This window comes from Drosophila albomicans, chromosome 3 (genome assembly GCF_009650485.2).
Source record: "Drosophila albomicans strain 15112-1751.03 chromosome 3, ASM965048v2, whole genome shotgun sequence".
Taxonomy (NCBI): domain Eukaryota; kingdom Metazoa; phylum Arthropoda; class Insecta; order Diptera; family Drosophilidae; genus Drosophila; species Drosophila albomicans.
Window position 1 is genome coordinate 2,965,633 of NC_047629.2, and position 17,211 is coordinate 2,982,843.

Sequence of the window (17,211 nt, forward strand, 5' to 3'; positions counted from 1 at the left end):
GGACGGATGGACGGACGGACAGACGGACAGACGGACATGGCTATATCGTCTCGGCTGTTGACGCTGATCAAGAATATATATACTTTATAGGGTCGGAGATGCCTCCTTCTAGCTGTTACATACATTTCCTGCCGGCACAAAATTATAATACCCTTCTACCCTATGGGTAGCGGGTATACAAATTTCATTTATATTAAAATTATGTTAGTTTCGCTGTGGAACGTTTATATTTATCATTATTTTTTCTATAGTCGTCATTCATTATTAAGTTGTTCTTTCATCAGTGTCATTACTACAGTTTTTACTCTCATATACTTATGAACCTTCTACTACGCTTCCTTCTATTTCTCTGCCACACTCTATCACGCTATTGACTATGTAATGCCATAACGGTATTTGAAGCGTTCTAACGCCAAGCTCGTATGACTCGTATCGAATAACATTATTAGTGCTTTTCTTCTTTGTACTTCTCACACATTTTCCTTGGCACACAAACTTTTAGCATAATGGCATATCAGCTTCACGGCTGCTGCTGCCTTCTCTCTCTCTCTCTCTCTCTCTCTCTCTTTTTCTGTCCTACTCTATCTCTGTCTCCTTCTCTCTGTCGCACACATTACCCACTCAGCTTGGGCCATTAAAGAATGCATCAAAAAAACGGAAATTGCCTTTTTCCAAAGCTTTTGCCAGCTGCAAGTTTGTCGGTTGCATATTGAAAATTAGCTGCTCCGATATTAATGTGCAAATTGCATTTGCCAGTGATGCGCATCCTCCAGGTAAAATGAGAGCAACTTAAGCAAGAAATGAAGAATACAAGAGGCCAAGCGAAGAGAGGAATCAACTGTGCCATATGCTGTTATAAAAAATATTGAAGCACTCTGCTCTGCAATTTATTTAACCTAAGTAGTTTTATCATATAGAGAATTTAGTGAGAATTGAAAAATTATAGACACTTATTAAACAATATTTACTACTAATAACATATTATTGTCACTTGATTAACAAAATTAACTACGCTTTACTTATTTAAGCAATTAATTCAGTAATACCGTAATTTTTCTCAATTGTACAGGGTATTATTGTCATTTACAGCTCGATAATTGAATGTCGCTCAAGTTCTTTGTATTTAAACGCTTGGCAAGCAAAAAAAAAGGTCAGCTTCAATGGCAAAATAATTATTTTTCATTAATATTGCAGGCAAGTGAAGAGGATACACATTCTTTACATCTGTAAGACCCAGAGTTGGCCACAAACTGACAAAGCCAAAATAAACTGAGGTCTTGGGTAAAAAAACGAGAGAAAATTAGAAAATACATTTTTCAGCATTAAAAATTGTTCGACGTGCGGAGATTGCGGTAATTTCGCTTAACAGTTAGCTGCAGCCACACACGCGCGCATACACACACACACCCAAGCAACAATACACACACACAGGGCGTCCAGTGGTTGGCAATGTTTCGACACATGCTGCGGTACCAGTCAAACACACCTGCTCTCGCTCGCCAGTTGCCATAGGTGGGTGTGGGTGTGGGGGTGTAAACGTGTGGGCGGCGCTTAATGTCGAGAGTGTTGGGCAACTGTCGGATGGAGGAGGACACGAGGACAGCAGGACCCACAGGACGGAGGCCAGCAGCTGCCACTTGACATGAGCAACGGCAACAGCAACAGCAACAGAAAAAGCAACGATACAACTCGAGAGCCTTCGTTCAACTACAACACTCACTCACACACACTGGCAACATTTTGCTTCCGCTTCCAAATGGCAAAAACATACAACCAACTCCCCCACAAATGTGCAGCCAGCACAAAAGTGTAACTAAAACAATCTGAAATAAGATATTTTAGACAAACTAAAAAACCAAAGTTTGTGGGGGAAAAATACTGGAAAAAAACTGTTTATGGACTGGCAAATTATAACTTAATATTGTGCTTGTTAGACTAGTTGGTATTCTACAAGAAGCAAAGCTACTAACACAGATGGACTGCTTTCAATGAGAATATAGTTTAATTATAAGGAAATTTTCATGGATTTTAAAGCTATTTTAAAATTCTGTACGATAGCTAGTAAAACATTTATATATTGTATATTGCATTATACGCGTGCAACTTTATTAACTGAAAATATATGTATTCTGTTTAAAGTTCGTATACATTTTTTAAAGCGTTAATAAACAAACTTTGTATCTTACTTACTCAGGTAATCAATTGTTGTCAATATACAAATCTTTGTATTTGGATCCAAAAATTAAATTCTTATTTTATACACATAAATAAGTACATATATGTATGTATTTATCTAGCACAATGCTATATTTTATATAACACGAACTGTAAAAAGTTGAAAAAAGCAAAGAAATTATATTATTAATATTAAAAATTGCAGAACATACAAATATAATGTAAGAAAGATTTAGTCGAAAGTGATCGAATGTGAGATACAAGCTACACATTGTAAATAAAAGCCAAATTATGCAGCATTATTTTGAAACAAATAAGAAAGCTATAGTCGAATGTATTCAACTGAGAAATATCCGCAACCCATTGAGAATATATCAAAATAGTGCGGTATTTATTTTAAAATATACTAAATTAATATACCACAAATTACTTAAAATATACCATTTGTTATAATAATTCAAAATATGTCATTGAGTGCAAAAAATACCAGATTATCAGTCAAAGTAACTATGTTAAGACTCCATTGTAGTACGAGTTTTTTCCCATACAATAGTATTTCTTCAATAACTTCTAAAATTTTCTGATCACAACCAAATTTTATTATTATTATATGTTTCATCGCTCTAGTTTTAAAATTTATTTTTATATATATTTTTGTCCATTTGCAGTGTCGGCGGCATGCCTGTTACATACATATGTATGTATGTTCATTTCTTTGCAGGCACAAAGTTAAAATGCCCTTCTACCCTGTGGGTATTGAGTAAAAATATACCGGAAATATATCAAAATACACAGAAGTCTTTATTTGGTATATCGATATACTATTATTTTTAAAATATACAATATGGTACAGAATATACTAGATTGTCACCCAAAACCAATAAGACCTAACTGCAGAAACTGTTTTTAATATATACTATTTTTTAAATAACTCATACAATCTTAATTCATGTACATACATGTACATACATGTACATCAAATTACGCTTGCTATTCAATATTTTTTGATTTGCGGTGCGGAAAAATCTGAAGCAAACTTTATTTGCGAGCAAATATAACAAGTGCTATCAAACAAAAGTCAAGAATATATACACTTCCTGGGGCGGAGATTCCTCCTTCTGATTGTTACATATGTGTGTATAACATATGTTTCCTGAAGGTACAAAATTATAATACCCTTCTATCATATGCATAGCTGGTATATAAAACCGAAAAAATACAAAATTTACAACATTTTTTCCATTCAAAATGAAAGTACAAATACAAAAAAAAAAAAATCAAACATCTACAAAAAATCCAAATTATTCAATAAGATGATTTCTAAACACATTCCATAATAATTATCTTCATCTAGTTTTCATTAAAATTATTTAATTTGCAATTAAATAAACCAACATTTTTCATATTTTCTTGTAAGTTAATCAAGTATCAATGCATCCTCCATCACCAGCCGATGTAAGTGCAATTTCAAATCAATAAATCATGTTATAAAGCCGAAAAATGAATAATGATTGCAATAATGTGAAGATTTGTGCTTACTAAGAGAATCACTTATTTTGTTTATCATTTCGTGACAACTGGTTTTCAAGCTTCCTCAACAGCTGCACTGAAGCGCAGCATTTAAATCTAAATAAAAAACTGAAAATATAAATGGATGGAAAAAGAGAGAGAGAATGCGATTCAACACGCTGGCTTAATGTATTTTAGCGCTTGGGGCGCACACATTAAAAACCACAGCAATAACAACGACAACGCGAGAGATGCCATCAACAAAAAGCAGCTAAGGATGAGGGGCGAGGTACGACGGGGCAGGGCAGCGCAGGGCGAAGGAAGCTGAAAGCTGAAGGCGCCGCAATCCTGAAACATATGCCACAACAACAAGGCAGGGCAAGTGAAGTGTAGCTCCAGGTGTTTGGCTGTTTAGCTGTTTAGCTGTGTGACCAGCTGCCTCAATTCCCACGATACTTGCCACAAATGTGCTCAAATGTGCACAGAAATGTGACAACAATGTGACTAAAATTGACTTTCCGTAATGCGTATTACAATTACGTACGTAAGCGTGAAATCGCTAAAATTTGACAAATCATCGGACAAACAATAGAAACGGCAACATAGATAAAAGCATGTGCTGTCAATATGGCATTAAGTCCAGTCTTATCCGTTAAGTGTGCAGAGTAAGAGTACAAAACCTATTGCAAGGCATCAATCATAAATACATTATTTAAGCTGCAGGCCAATCGACAACAGCAACAACAGCAACAACAATATGGATGGCTTTGTGTCTTTTAGTCCATTGTGTGCATGTGTCTGGAGAGGGGAGGCGAGAGTTTGTGGCTAATTGCATTTGCTCGGCCATAAAGCTTAGACGTAACTCGATAAGCTCGCATGCTTTCGGCTCTGTCCGTTGGCATTTTGACTCAATTATGAAATTTTGCAGCAATTAAAAGTTAATGAGATGTGCAACGACAACATTGTCCGCCAGTGGGACTTTCATTGTCAACCACCTCGCAACCGGCCTCGGGCTAAAGTCGAAGCCACGCTGAAAAGTAGGCAACACAAATTGTGAGGTGCGTGCCAGGTTCGATGGTGCGTATGCGTGATTTTTAATTGCTATTGCAGCGCAAACCACAATAATGACACTGTAAAGCTTGCATGTTCCGCAACGATTTGTCCAATTATACGGGGTCCTTTGCATAAATACGTCTAAATAGTGAATATGACTGATTTGCACTTGAGATTAAAGGTGTTTTCGTTTTATGAGTCAATAAACATGTACAATAAATATGCGACCGGAGCGCACCGAGGTGCAAACGAGGCCTTGCCACGTTTTCGCATTCCAGATAAAACGCGATTAAATTCATTTTGCTCGCTCCTGGATTTGTCGGTTGTCTGTCATCCAGTGTAAACACTTTGATTGCTGGCCAATAAAATGCTCGCTGCTCGTTTGGCGAAATATGTCAGGCATGTGTTGAAATGCCATTCTCAATGGCAGCAATGGCTGTCGATACTCAACTAGCGTGTAATTCAGTTGCGAATCGACAATGGACAACTTCAAAGCAGAGCTAATGCTTAACCAGCACAGCGTTGTGCGCTCCAACATAGAACCATTAACACAGCTGCATACTATCAACAACAGCTTCGTTTTGGACATTGTACTGCGTCTCGATCGCAGCAAGCATTTCAAGAACTTTGTGTTCTTCATCTCGGAGCAGCTGAATCTCAACAATGCAGGTGCCATCGAGTTCTTTAGCAACTTCTGGCTGACATTTCCATATGTGCCCAGAATATTCGTCAGACAACCAATCGAATCTGACAAATCGATCCGAGATCTCATAAGCACACCTTCGTTGGTGCTCGTCTGCACAACGAATCGCAGTGATCCCATCATGGACGTGGCAAGTCAGAGTCTTCGGGGAATGCGTTGGCTAAAGACTATCTTTGTGCTCTTTCCCAAGTTGCGAACGGACCAGGATCACAGTGAAGCACTCTCCTCACAGGTCAAGGATGTGCTCGACTGGACATGGACCAAACAGTTTATTAACACGTTTCTGCTAACTATCAAGAATAATTTATTTCTGCTTCAGCCATATCCAACGCCCAAGGTTGTGAATAAAACACGCACCTGGCGCTCCAAACATCTGTTCAAAGATACCAGCAGTATCATCAACACCAAAGGATATAAGATACGTACTCCCGTATTCGATGATCTGCCACGTGTATTCAAGGGAATTGATCAAAAGGTTTACGGCACGAGTGCCGAGTTCTTTAAGGATTTCCTCGAGTTTATCAATGCCGAGATTGTGGACACAAGCGCCAATTTAAGTATCAAATCATTCGACTTGCCCACTCTGCTGGAGCTGGTTGCTCAGGGTGTCTACGAGACATTGATACACTCGTTTACGGATCTGATTGGCAACTATTCGGTGAGCATTAGCTATCCGCTTGGCATCAACGACTGGTGCATCATGGTGCCCTACAGCAACGAGTCCTTCCAGGAGTTGTACGTCCGCGAGGCTCTGCAGAACAGCGTTTGGCTACTCTTGCTCTTGGCCATTGCTTACATGAGCTTCGCCATATGGCTGTGCTCCCCACAACGGCCACGTGATCTTAGTGGCGCTGTGCTTCAGTGCATCTGCAGCATTACAAACAATCCGCCCTTGTCGATCATGAAACCAGCTACGCTGCGAATGCGCTTTCTCTACGTGATACTATTCATCATGGGTCTCAACTGCTCCAACATGTACATCTCCAAGATGGCCAGCTACTTGACTTCGGCACCTCAACCTCGACAACTAAACACGCTGCAGGACATCATTGATGCGGATCTGCGCATCCTGGTGCAGAGCTATGAGTACGATCGTCTGGCGAGATCACCGCAAACCTATTCGCCACGCTTCTTGCAACAGGTGGACATCGTCAATGCTGAGGTGCTGCAGCATCATCGGGACAGGATGAATGCCAGTTATGGCTTCTTTGTCCCCTCAGATCGTTGGGATTTCATGAACTTGCAACAGAAACACCTGCGGTGGCCCATCTTTCGATTGACAGAGATTTGTTCGGGACCTTTCTACCATGTTTATCCTATGCACCTCGATTCACATCTTCGCTCACCGCATCAGAACTTTATCTTGATTTCACAACAGTCTGGCCTGAAGGTTCACTGGAAACGTGAGGCTTTCTGGGCAGCTCTGCGCATGCACTACTTTCGGCTATACATCGACCAGGATGAACCAACGCCTCTTAGCATGAGCTTCATCTCTAGCATGGTGCGCACCTGGTGTCTGGGTCTGGTGCTTGCCGGATTTGCATTTGTCTTTGAGATGAAGTGGCATGAGCTTATGAGAATTTACAGGCGATTAAGGAGAACCTAGAGTATAATAGTACTTTATGTCAAATTAATAGCCTGCGTAGAGAGAGCCCTCATAATTGTCATATTATAACTTGGTCACAATTCGATATTACTAAGAAGTGCAAAGGAATGTATTTTCAATCCCACGTAGAATATACTCAGAATCTATCCCAAATAACACTCAGTTAAGAACTTCTCTTTTCCCTAAAATTAGTTTACTAATTGGCTAATGCTTCTCACAATAGGTATCAAATTTCTATACAACGTCGAACACTGTCTATGTTAATATTGCTTATAAAAAGAGAATATAATACTTTTAATTATTTAAATATAAATAAGTAATACTCATTTTCAAATAAGCTAACCTCAATGTAATTTACGGAAATGTCGCACCAAATTTTGTTGAATATTTGTCTTCAAAATTTTAATTACAATAAAAAACATCGGAATTTGAGATAACTTTTAATTAATTAAACTCTAAAAAAGTCTTCTTATATAATTATTTGTATTTATTTATGTAATTGTGAGCAACGGTTTTTTACGGAGCCAATTTAATATACACCTGGCCCTCGCCTAACACGGAGGTTAAGTTCCTAGAAATCCTCGTGTTAAGCGAAATATTGATAAGCGATACATGGAGTCAGTACAAAATAAGGGGTTACGTTCGCAAAATTCCAAATTGGCAGTAAAAATATTTTTTTATTGTTCAAATTTGGTCTGTTTTTATTAAAGTTTCATATATTTGATCAAAATTAACCAAAAGTAATTATGCATATGCTTTTAATAAATGCATAACATTCTTATTTTCTTCATTAAAAGTTGGTATTATATTAGAAAAGTTGCTTCATATAATTAATTAACAAGTTAAACTTTATAGAAACTTAAAAATGTTAAAAAGCAAGGAGATCATACAGTGGCGTGCAAGTCTGAGTACATGTTTGCAACTACTGACTTTGGGTTCGCATAAAAAAGTTATTAGTAAAGTAAATGAGCCCAAATTTTTTGTGTTTATTCTTTGAATATTTATTAACAAAATACGCCTTGTACAAGAAACTGCGAAACACTGAGGAGGAAATGTCATGGTCTGGAGCTGTTTTACTTGATGGAGCATTGGACCAATTAAGAAAATAGATGGAACTATGCAAATGGAAGACTTTCTAGATATTTTGCAAACCCATCTTTGCGATTTTGTTGACAAATTTGCATATAAGGAGAGAGACATCATATTTCAACAAGATAGAGATCCAAAACTCACGACCAAAATCCTCAAAGTATGGATCGCAAAACAACATTTTAAGTTAAAGGAGTGGCCAGCACAGAGTCCTGATCTCAATACGATCGAAAATTTGTGGTCGATAATGAGAAGATGATTGGGACTCTACGAATCAGTACCAGCAAGCTAGCGCGAGATGCAGCAACGAGTCCAGCAAGAATGGAGAGCTATTCTAAAAGAAAAATTACCAAATTTGGTAGAAAATATACCAGTATGAATATAAATAAGGCTCTTTGGACCAAATTAAAAAAAAAGCGTTTGTTGAAAAGTGTTCAAAATGAGCATAACTGAGTACATGTGAGTTTTTTTTGTTTTTTATTTCTTAATCAGACCAATTAGTTTTTTTTTTTGTTATATTTTGTATACGATTTTGTTAATAAATATTCAAAGAATAAACACAACAAATTTGGGCTCATTTACTTTACTAATAACTTTTTTACGCGAACCCAAAGTCAGTAGTTGCACGTACTCAGACTTACACGCCACTGTATGTTTCAATTCATATCAAATTTGAAATACATTTGGTGGCATTTATCATTTAAGCCAGTTTGTTTCAACATGTTTTCTCATTTTGGTGAATTCTTATCAAAAAAATTGTGTAAGAACGAGGTTTTTACCGTGTTAGCGGGGGATGGGAGCAAATTTGTAACCTTGTAACCTTGACCGAGTTCGTGCTAAAAGAGTCAGAGTTAAGCAAAGGCCAGGTGTATATTAAATTTTAATAATAATAATAATAATAATAATATATAAAGTATATATGTATATTCTTCTTGGTCGTCCCACCAACTGACTATCTGACTATCCGACTGCCTGTATGATTACCAATATCTCAGATACTATACAAGAAAAAGCTGCAATTTTTGTTGCGTGCACTTTTTCTTTCACGCAGATCAAGTTTGTTTTAATTTTTTTCTACGCCCGCTTTTGTCATTTGAAAATTAGATTTTTGATATATAACTAAAATTGTTTATGATTCCTGAAAATTTGTTATCCGTTCAAAGTCTTATACGTTATTCAGGAAATAATTGAATATGTCAGAAAGCGACAACAGTTATCAGATTAGAAATGCTATCGCACAATCACAAATATTTTGTATTCCTTAGTTTAATTTGAATCCACATATGTATAAGTAGCACATCGATATAGAAAATATAGGGCTTGGTGTGTAATACCGTTTTTCCATTATTTTGATATTATTGAAATTGAATTTGAAGTATTTATTATTTATTTATTATAAGGCTTCGATTATAAATAAATGTATAAGTTAGCGTAGATTTACTAGCGCTAATAGTATTTTTGTAATATATTAATTTGGTATATTTAAAAATGAATTAATAAATCAGTTTTGCAATTCACAGTCGAGCACACTCGACAGTAGCATTCTTACTTGTTTTAATTTAAATTCAACTAATTTTCTTATAGTATGCAAACGTATTTATTTTAACCAAATATGCTCTATTATTATCCACAATGTTTCGATATTTTACAGGCAGAGTCATAATGCCCTTGGCGAAGAACGATTATAATTTCTGGATAAATAAATATGTTATTTAAGTAACATAGAAGTGCGAGCAGAGCTCGTTGTGTATTTATTTAAAGTGCATGTTATGTCGAACAATTCCCGTGAAACGTAAGCAACGCTTTGTCAATTTGCTTTTTATATAGCATTAACTATGGGTAAAAGCCAATTAAGTATTGAGTATAACATATGCGACCTAACCACATTATCAATTAATACACAAACTTTGAGAAATTTTCTTCTTTAAAGTTTGGTTTTTATCGCTTACGTTATTTACGCAAAAAGGTCTACATATTTCAAATTCATTGCTCTTTAAAAAAAGTGTCACCAGTTGACAATAATTTAAATATTTAAATTGCCACTGACAGAGCGTAAAATACGCGCCCAACTTAGCTCAAGGCAGAAGATTATAATCGCAATTGCAGCCATGGTCAGAAGAAAAATAAATGCAATCGCAAGATGTTGCAGTCCCGCCGAGGTATACTCCTTGTTCTCCTGCAAGCGCTGCACAATTCCCGCCCGCAATGCAGATTCAAAACTGATTCTGGCATAATAATTATGCAGCCCAGAGGAGTGCACGCGAAATGTGTAGTACTCGAGGTCCCGCCACAGGGATGAGTCCATCTGCATAGGATAGGCAAGGTGGAAGGAACCAAAGCAAATGTCGCTAAACTTAAAATGAGGCTGCTTCAAGTGCCGCTGCTGTTCATTCAAAAACTGCCAAGTATCCTCGGTCACAAAGTAAGCATACGAGCTGTTGAAAGCCATCTGATGCTGAGTATAGACTCCACTGTCCACAGGTCGTAGAAGTTTGCGAAACTCCGTCGGAAGATCAGACTGCATTTCCAAAAGGAACTCCAATTCATAGTCGATGATCATAACTGGCAGTTGCGCCTCCACCAGATCTTCCATTGTGTTGAGCTGAGCGTGAAACAGATTCACAGTCAGAATGCTGCCGAGTGTCGAAGTGTAGTATGCAGACAAGAAGAAGCCATGGAAAAAGACTGTGACTAAAAGCAGAATTCGCAGTATTGATGGCTGCATCAACTGTCGACCTGTTGCTATATTGAAGATGTAGCAGAAAGAGTTGAGCAAAGCGGCAATGAAGGATTCTGCAGCACTGTCTGAGGACAGCCAAATCCAGAGCAGCTCCAGCGACAGCAGAGCCACAAAAGCGCCAACCACAAAGAACCACACGACGCCAGAGAAGGGCTGCACAGCATACAAATAGGTGGAGACCTTGTTGTACAGCGGCACCATCAAACACCAGCGCACCACAAGCAGAGGATAGCTCTTCTCCAGCTCATCGTCGGACCTGAAGAGCGCGTAGGCATGGGCGGAGAACTCAATGCGACGTTGACGCACCAGCTCCAGGGTTAGCTTCATATTAACCACCTGACCGCCAAGTGCATCCTTGGGTAGTTCCAGCTTAGTGAAGCTTCCGTTGAGATGCTGAACAAATGTTTCTATGATGCGATAGGTGCTGCCCTCATAGTGTCCGCCAACCTCGAATAAATGTGGGGCGTCCTCTCGCAATGGTGTCGCAAAACTGAAGCCTCTCACATCCATTTGAGCGTTAACCATTTCCCTGCGTTTACGTTGGAAATACCTTGTGAGATCTGTGCGATTCTCAATTTGCTTTGCGGGATATCTTGCGGTGCCAAAGAGCTGATTACTTCCATCCATCGATTCGAAATACAGCAGCGAATTCTCAAACTGATACTCGCCTAGAAAGCGACACATCTCATAGACAGGCTCCATGTCTCCAATCTTATCCATCATCATAAATACACTGAAGTAATAGTGCCTGGCCAGCAGCACTTTGTTGACCACCTTCATAATTGGATCTTCGACTCCGGTGGTGAACACAATGCTCATGTGATTACGCTTGGCAGAGGATCGAATCATTCGCATCTCTGAGTTGTTGTAGACGACAATCTGAGTAATGCCATAGGAATCTGCCATTATGCGAATGAACCGGTCCATTTGCTCCGTGTGCTCTGTGCGAAGCTCTTGGCTGATAAACCACACAATTTCCTGAAACTGAATCATCTTTTGGAACGGCATCAACAGTCCGGTAATGTACCTTAAATTCCAACCATTGACCAACAGTTGAAATGCCATCAGCAGGAACACTCCCAGCAACCAATGCGACCAATACATGACCTTACTTCGATGCGTACACAGTGCGTATGCGTAATGGTTACGTTTTGTTAAGCATCTGAACCGATTAATTCGGTCAGTTAATTGCCACAGGCAAATGCCTCCAGAGATTACAACTTACAAGCTGCCATAACACAGCAATTAATGCTCAGGAGCTTAACAACCATTTATTGTTTTCCGAACATTTTGTGTCAATAAAAGTTTATTTTGTGAAAACGATAAATGTCAATCGAAACTACTTCAATGTGCTAAAAATTATTAGGAGGATCCAAGTAGATATAATTTAATAATGTAATTAAACATTAAATGTAAAGATTGAATCTTGTTCATTATTCTATTTTAATAATAATAATAATAATAATAATAATAATAATAATAATAATAATAATAATAATAATAATAATAATAATAATAATAATAATAATAATAATAATAATAATAATAATAATAATAATAATAATAATAATAATAATAATAATAATAATAATAATAATAATAATAATAATAATAATAATAATAATAATTTTTTTTTTTTTTTTTGAGGTAGGGAAGAAAATGTCTACACACCACCATAGCGACGTCTCAAACTATGCTGTGCGGGATCGCATATGCATGCTGACCCGCTAAAAACTCCCCTTTCGCTGTTTCAGGGCGGAATTTCCCAGCCCGGAACCGCATTTGAGTGCGCATAACTTCAGGCTGGGCGCTCTGGTGTTTTTAGCTCATGTTTCACCTGCGTCCAGGCGCCTCTTTTTGCGTCGGAGGATTCTCTCGACGTGTATCGTTATTATTTTCCAGTTTTGCTCGTTACTTACGAGCAGATTTGCAACGTTTTGTGGTCTCCAGATTCCATCGATCTGCGATTCAAGTAGCTCTCTTTCTGTTTGCCACTGAGTGCATGAGAAAAAAGTATGCTCTGCGTCATCTATATCGGCATCGCCATACACGCAGCTTGGCTGTTGGCGTAGTCCTCTTTGGTGCAGGTACTTTCCGAAGTATCCGTGCCCAGAAAGCAGCTGTGTCAAATAATAGTTTACTTCGCCGAAGTCTCGGTTGCTCCATATTTTTACGTCAGGTATACTGACATAATAATAATAATAATAATAATAATAATAATAATAATAATAATAATAATTATAATAATTATAATAATAATAATAATAATAATAATAATAATAATAATAATAATAATAATAATAATAATAATAATAATAATAATAATAATAATAATAATAATAATAATAATAATAATAATAATAATAAATTGTTTACTTATCTTGTTCACATATTCAATCATATTAGTTTTGATAAATAAGGTTTTCAAAATTAATGAACAAATGTTTATGTAAGATTTAAGTAAACATGTGAAGTCTTTGTAAAGTCTTTATCCTTGCCCAATCTAACATATATAATGCAGTTATTCCCCTTATAGTATTATATTGCAATTAGTAAAAGTTGAAAGTCAACTCTTAAACTGGCTCTAAATAAGTCCCTCGAATAGTCGAATTATTATTTACTACATTTAAATATAAAGAATATCAACATTAATCAACTATTTTACACTCCATTGTATTTACACTTGTTTTTATATAATAGTTGATTGTAAGAATACCAATTCTATAATTTTATAATTTATAAATTAATGCATACATTGATTTATTATAAACACTAACGTCAATACTTCGCAAGATACGTTTCATTAAAAATTACAATAAGTGGAATAATAAGTTAATAAAAAACTAATGATAGATTTAACAAACTGGTAATTATTAAAATTGAAATAATTTACGATGAATAATAACTTCTTGAACAATAGTCTCCTCTTGTTTGCATGAAGCTCATTCTGTGCTGAATTATCGATTGTATCTGAGTTTTGTTGATGAACAACGCCACCACAAATACTCCAGAAGATAAACCACTAGGCTAATGGGCAGACCCACCACAATCACAATCCAGGCAGTGCTAAAGAACTCCAGATTCAGTGGCTCCACAGGATACGTATCGAGAAAAACCTTGGCGTAATTGGCACGCACAGCGTAGATGAATGCCATTTCTTCCCAGTATTCCCAGAGACCCGCCTGCCTTACATACAATATGAAACGGTCAAGGGCATCGGCAAATGGAGCATCTTTTTGTAAGGGGAAAGCGTTGACGAATCCATTGAAACAGACCTGGGACATGTGGAAATAGGGCTGAATGAGCACCGCCTGCTGGCGATTGAAGAATTCCCACGTATCCTCGGTGACCACATATGCAAATTGTCAAGGCGGTGCAGTCAATAGATCTTGATAATCCTGCCAAATAAGTGGTTTAAACTGCGGATTTAAGGACGAAACATCCAAGCCGGGTAGAGAACGCATCTCCTCCAAGAGAGTATCTGGAATGATAATCCGCAGTCGGGATTCTATTAAATCAGCCCAGGTGTTGATAGGCTTTACAAAGACTGGCTTCATATCGAACGACGTCATATGACTGATGTGATAATTGGAAAGTATGAATCCCTGAATGTAGAGCAGCGTATAGAAGACTATCCTCCGGTATGGCATATGATACATTCGCACCCGCATATTCATGTTGGGACTGTACATAAGGAGCGCCATGGCGTGCAGCAGATTCCGCGTATAAGATCGGGCTATGGTCTCCTCCCAGTGCACATAGCGCAGCAGAAAGGCCACATAGAAGATGCTCAGAAAGAGAGATGTCCACACATATCGCCCCAGGGGCCAAACTATATACATCCACTTGGGCAACTCCGGTGCAAGCGGCACCATGACGCAATTCCTCAACATCTCGAACGGATAACTGTACTGCATAATGTTGCTGGCGTCATCCAGCAGAGTTCTGAATAGCACTCCATGCAACGACACATTGTACACACCCTCTGCAAATAGTTCCTGCAGATCGCTCTTGTTGGGCAAACTGTCGATGTGGTCCAGCTGCAGATCGTAGTGAAACACCTGGGCAAAGCTCTGTATGGACTCCGCATAGGGTCCACGGTAGTAGGACTTTGCCTTCCTCGAGTCATTGTATATAAACGCGTGTGGAATGTCCGTGCTGAAGGGCGAAAGAAGAGGCTCCTCCATTGTATTGCCGTCGACTGTTGGCAGGACTCGTGTTGCATGCGTTATTTATAGGAGAACTCCGACAAAGCTCTAATACCAACTCCATTTGCAAATGCAAACAAGTAAGAAAGCTACAGTCGAGTGTACTCGACTTTGAGATACCCGCTACCCAATTTGAATAAAAGAAATATATTTTGCGGTATTTTTCTCAAAATATACCAAATATGCTGCGAAAATACTAAAAATATACCGAATGGTATATTTGGTATATCGATATAGTACCGCATTCAAAATATACCATAGACGGGCCAATATACCAGATTGTCAGCCAAAGCAACTAAGACCACTAGTAAGTAGGCGTTTTTGCCAATACAAAAGCATTTCTTTAATAACTTCGACAATTTTTATCTGATCGCAACCAAATTTTCAGGAATCATAACTACTATAATAATTATTGTATATACCAAATAACTCTAGCTTTAAAATTACGCTTGTTATTAAATTTTTTTGATTTGCGGCGGCGAAAATTTGAAGCAAACTTGATCTGCGTGCAAATATAACAAATGCTGTCGAAGCTCTATCTCTTATAGTCTATGAGATCTAGGTGTTCATACGGACAGACGGACAGGCAGACGGACATGGCTAGATCGTCTCGGCTGTTGACGCTGATCAAGAATATATATACTTTATAGGGTCGGAGATGCCTCCTTCTACCTGTTACATACGTTTCCTGCCGGCACAAAGTTATAATACCATTCTACCCTATGGGTAGCGGGTATAATTATCAGACTGCAAAAAACCGAATAAAACAAATTCAACGAATCAATCGTGACCCTGAACTGGCTAGACTGCACGGCGGCTAAAATCATGCAACCAGTTAGTTGCCAATCAGGTGGTTACTGGTTACAGCTTGTTCAAGTCGCACAATATTACTGAATCAGAGGAAAAAAAATACGAATTATATTTACATATATATATTACATCTATTAAAACACGATTTATTTGTAAAAGATATTTTCTTTCATTTAACATAATAGAGAGTTATTTTTTTAATAGAATGTTTTATAATATAAAGAAATTTAATTAATTAGTATATTATTATACATAGTCCATCTATTAAGTCATTTATTTATATATATTATATTTTGGTATTGTATAGAAATACTAATTATAATTTAGAGAAATATAAAATATTTATATTCTTCATACATGTTAATAAGATTATTCTTAAAAATAGATGTCAAATATAATATATTATTATTTACATTTAAAATAGTATTGGGATATTACTAAATCAGAGAAGAGTACACGCATTATATTTGTATCTATTGATTCTATAAAAATTCTTACTTAAAATAAATTCAATTTAATTATAAAAACTCGTATACCAATGTTAAGCGCAATTAAGATTTATAAAATATTAAATATACATATGTATATTAAATGAGTTTTTTAATTATTATGGTATTATTCATTCTTAAATGCATGCAAACATATTAACTATAATTCAGAGAAGTAAATTTAAATAAAAATTAAATATTTTCTATACATATGTACATTTAATTATTTTTCAATTAATTAATCACTTTATCTGAATTACAATAAAAATATTTTTTAATACTTCGTTATTTTACAACTATATATATTGTAAAAATAAATATAATACTTTTATATATTTTACAAATTTAATATGAAATAATTCAGTAATAATTTTATTATGCAATATTGAACAATACAGTATGCACACTTATTGTTCATTATTTAATATATGGAAATTTGATAATAATAGTAATAGTACAGTTTGATAAACTTAAATAATACTATTTCCTGCTAACGACTGTTTTCGTTACTATTTACGACTCCTGTTGCTACTGGTCTACTTTTAATGACTTCTGTTCAACTTCTTACGACTGAGGATCTGCTTTCAACAACCGATGCTCTAAAAAGACAAGTGATGATACCGATAGCTTCGTGCCTATCGACTTGCGAATGCAAATTGATACCGATAACGTAAATCGACTAGCCGCCACCGCTAGCTATTACATAAAATAGTTATTGAATACATCTTATTACTTCCTTATTTTACAAATATATATTAAATAAATAAACATAATACTTTTATATTTATATTTGACTCTTACGTTTAAACCTGTTTTTACCACTGTGCAAA

General features: G+C 36.6%; 3 protein-coding genes across 3 annotated transcripts; 1 reads left to right on the plus strand and 2 right to left on the minus strand.

Moving 5' to 3' along the window:
• The first annotated feature begins 5,216 nt into the window (after positions 1-5,216).
• LOC117566784 (uncharacterized) lies at positions 5,217-7,263 on the plus strand. Its single transcript, XM_034246327.2, has one exon. It carries the CDS (start codon positions 5,217-5,219, stop codon positions 7,044-7,046), a length of 1,830 nt encoding a protein of 609 aa, XP_034102218.1. The 3' UTR covers positions 7,047-7,263.
• Positions 7,264-9,795: 2,532 nt separating this feature from the next.
• Positions 9,796-11,979, minus strand: LOC117569256 (uncharacterized). The gene has a single exon (XM_034250330.2). The coding sequence runs from the start codon at positions 11,977-11,979 to the stop codon at positions 10,159-10,161; it is 1,821 nt and encodes a 606-aa protein (XP_034106221.1). The 3' UTR covers positions 9,796-10,158.
• Positions 11,980-13,771: 1,792 nt separating this feature from the next.
• Positions 13,772-15,062, minus strand: LOC117566783 (uncharacterized). The gene is given in 1 exon segment (XM_034246326.2): positions 13,772-15,062. A coding segment is annotated over 1 exon segment (1,230 nt). The 3' UTR covers positions 13,772-13,832.
• Positions 15,063-17,211: the final 2,149 nt, after the last annotated feature.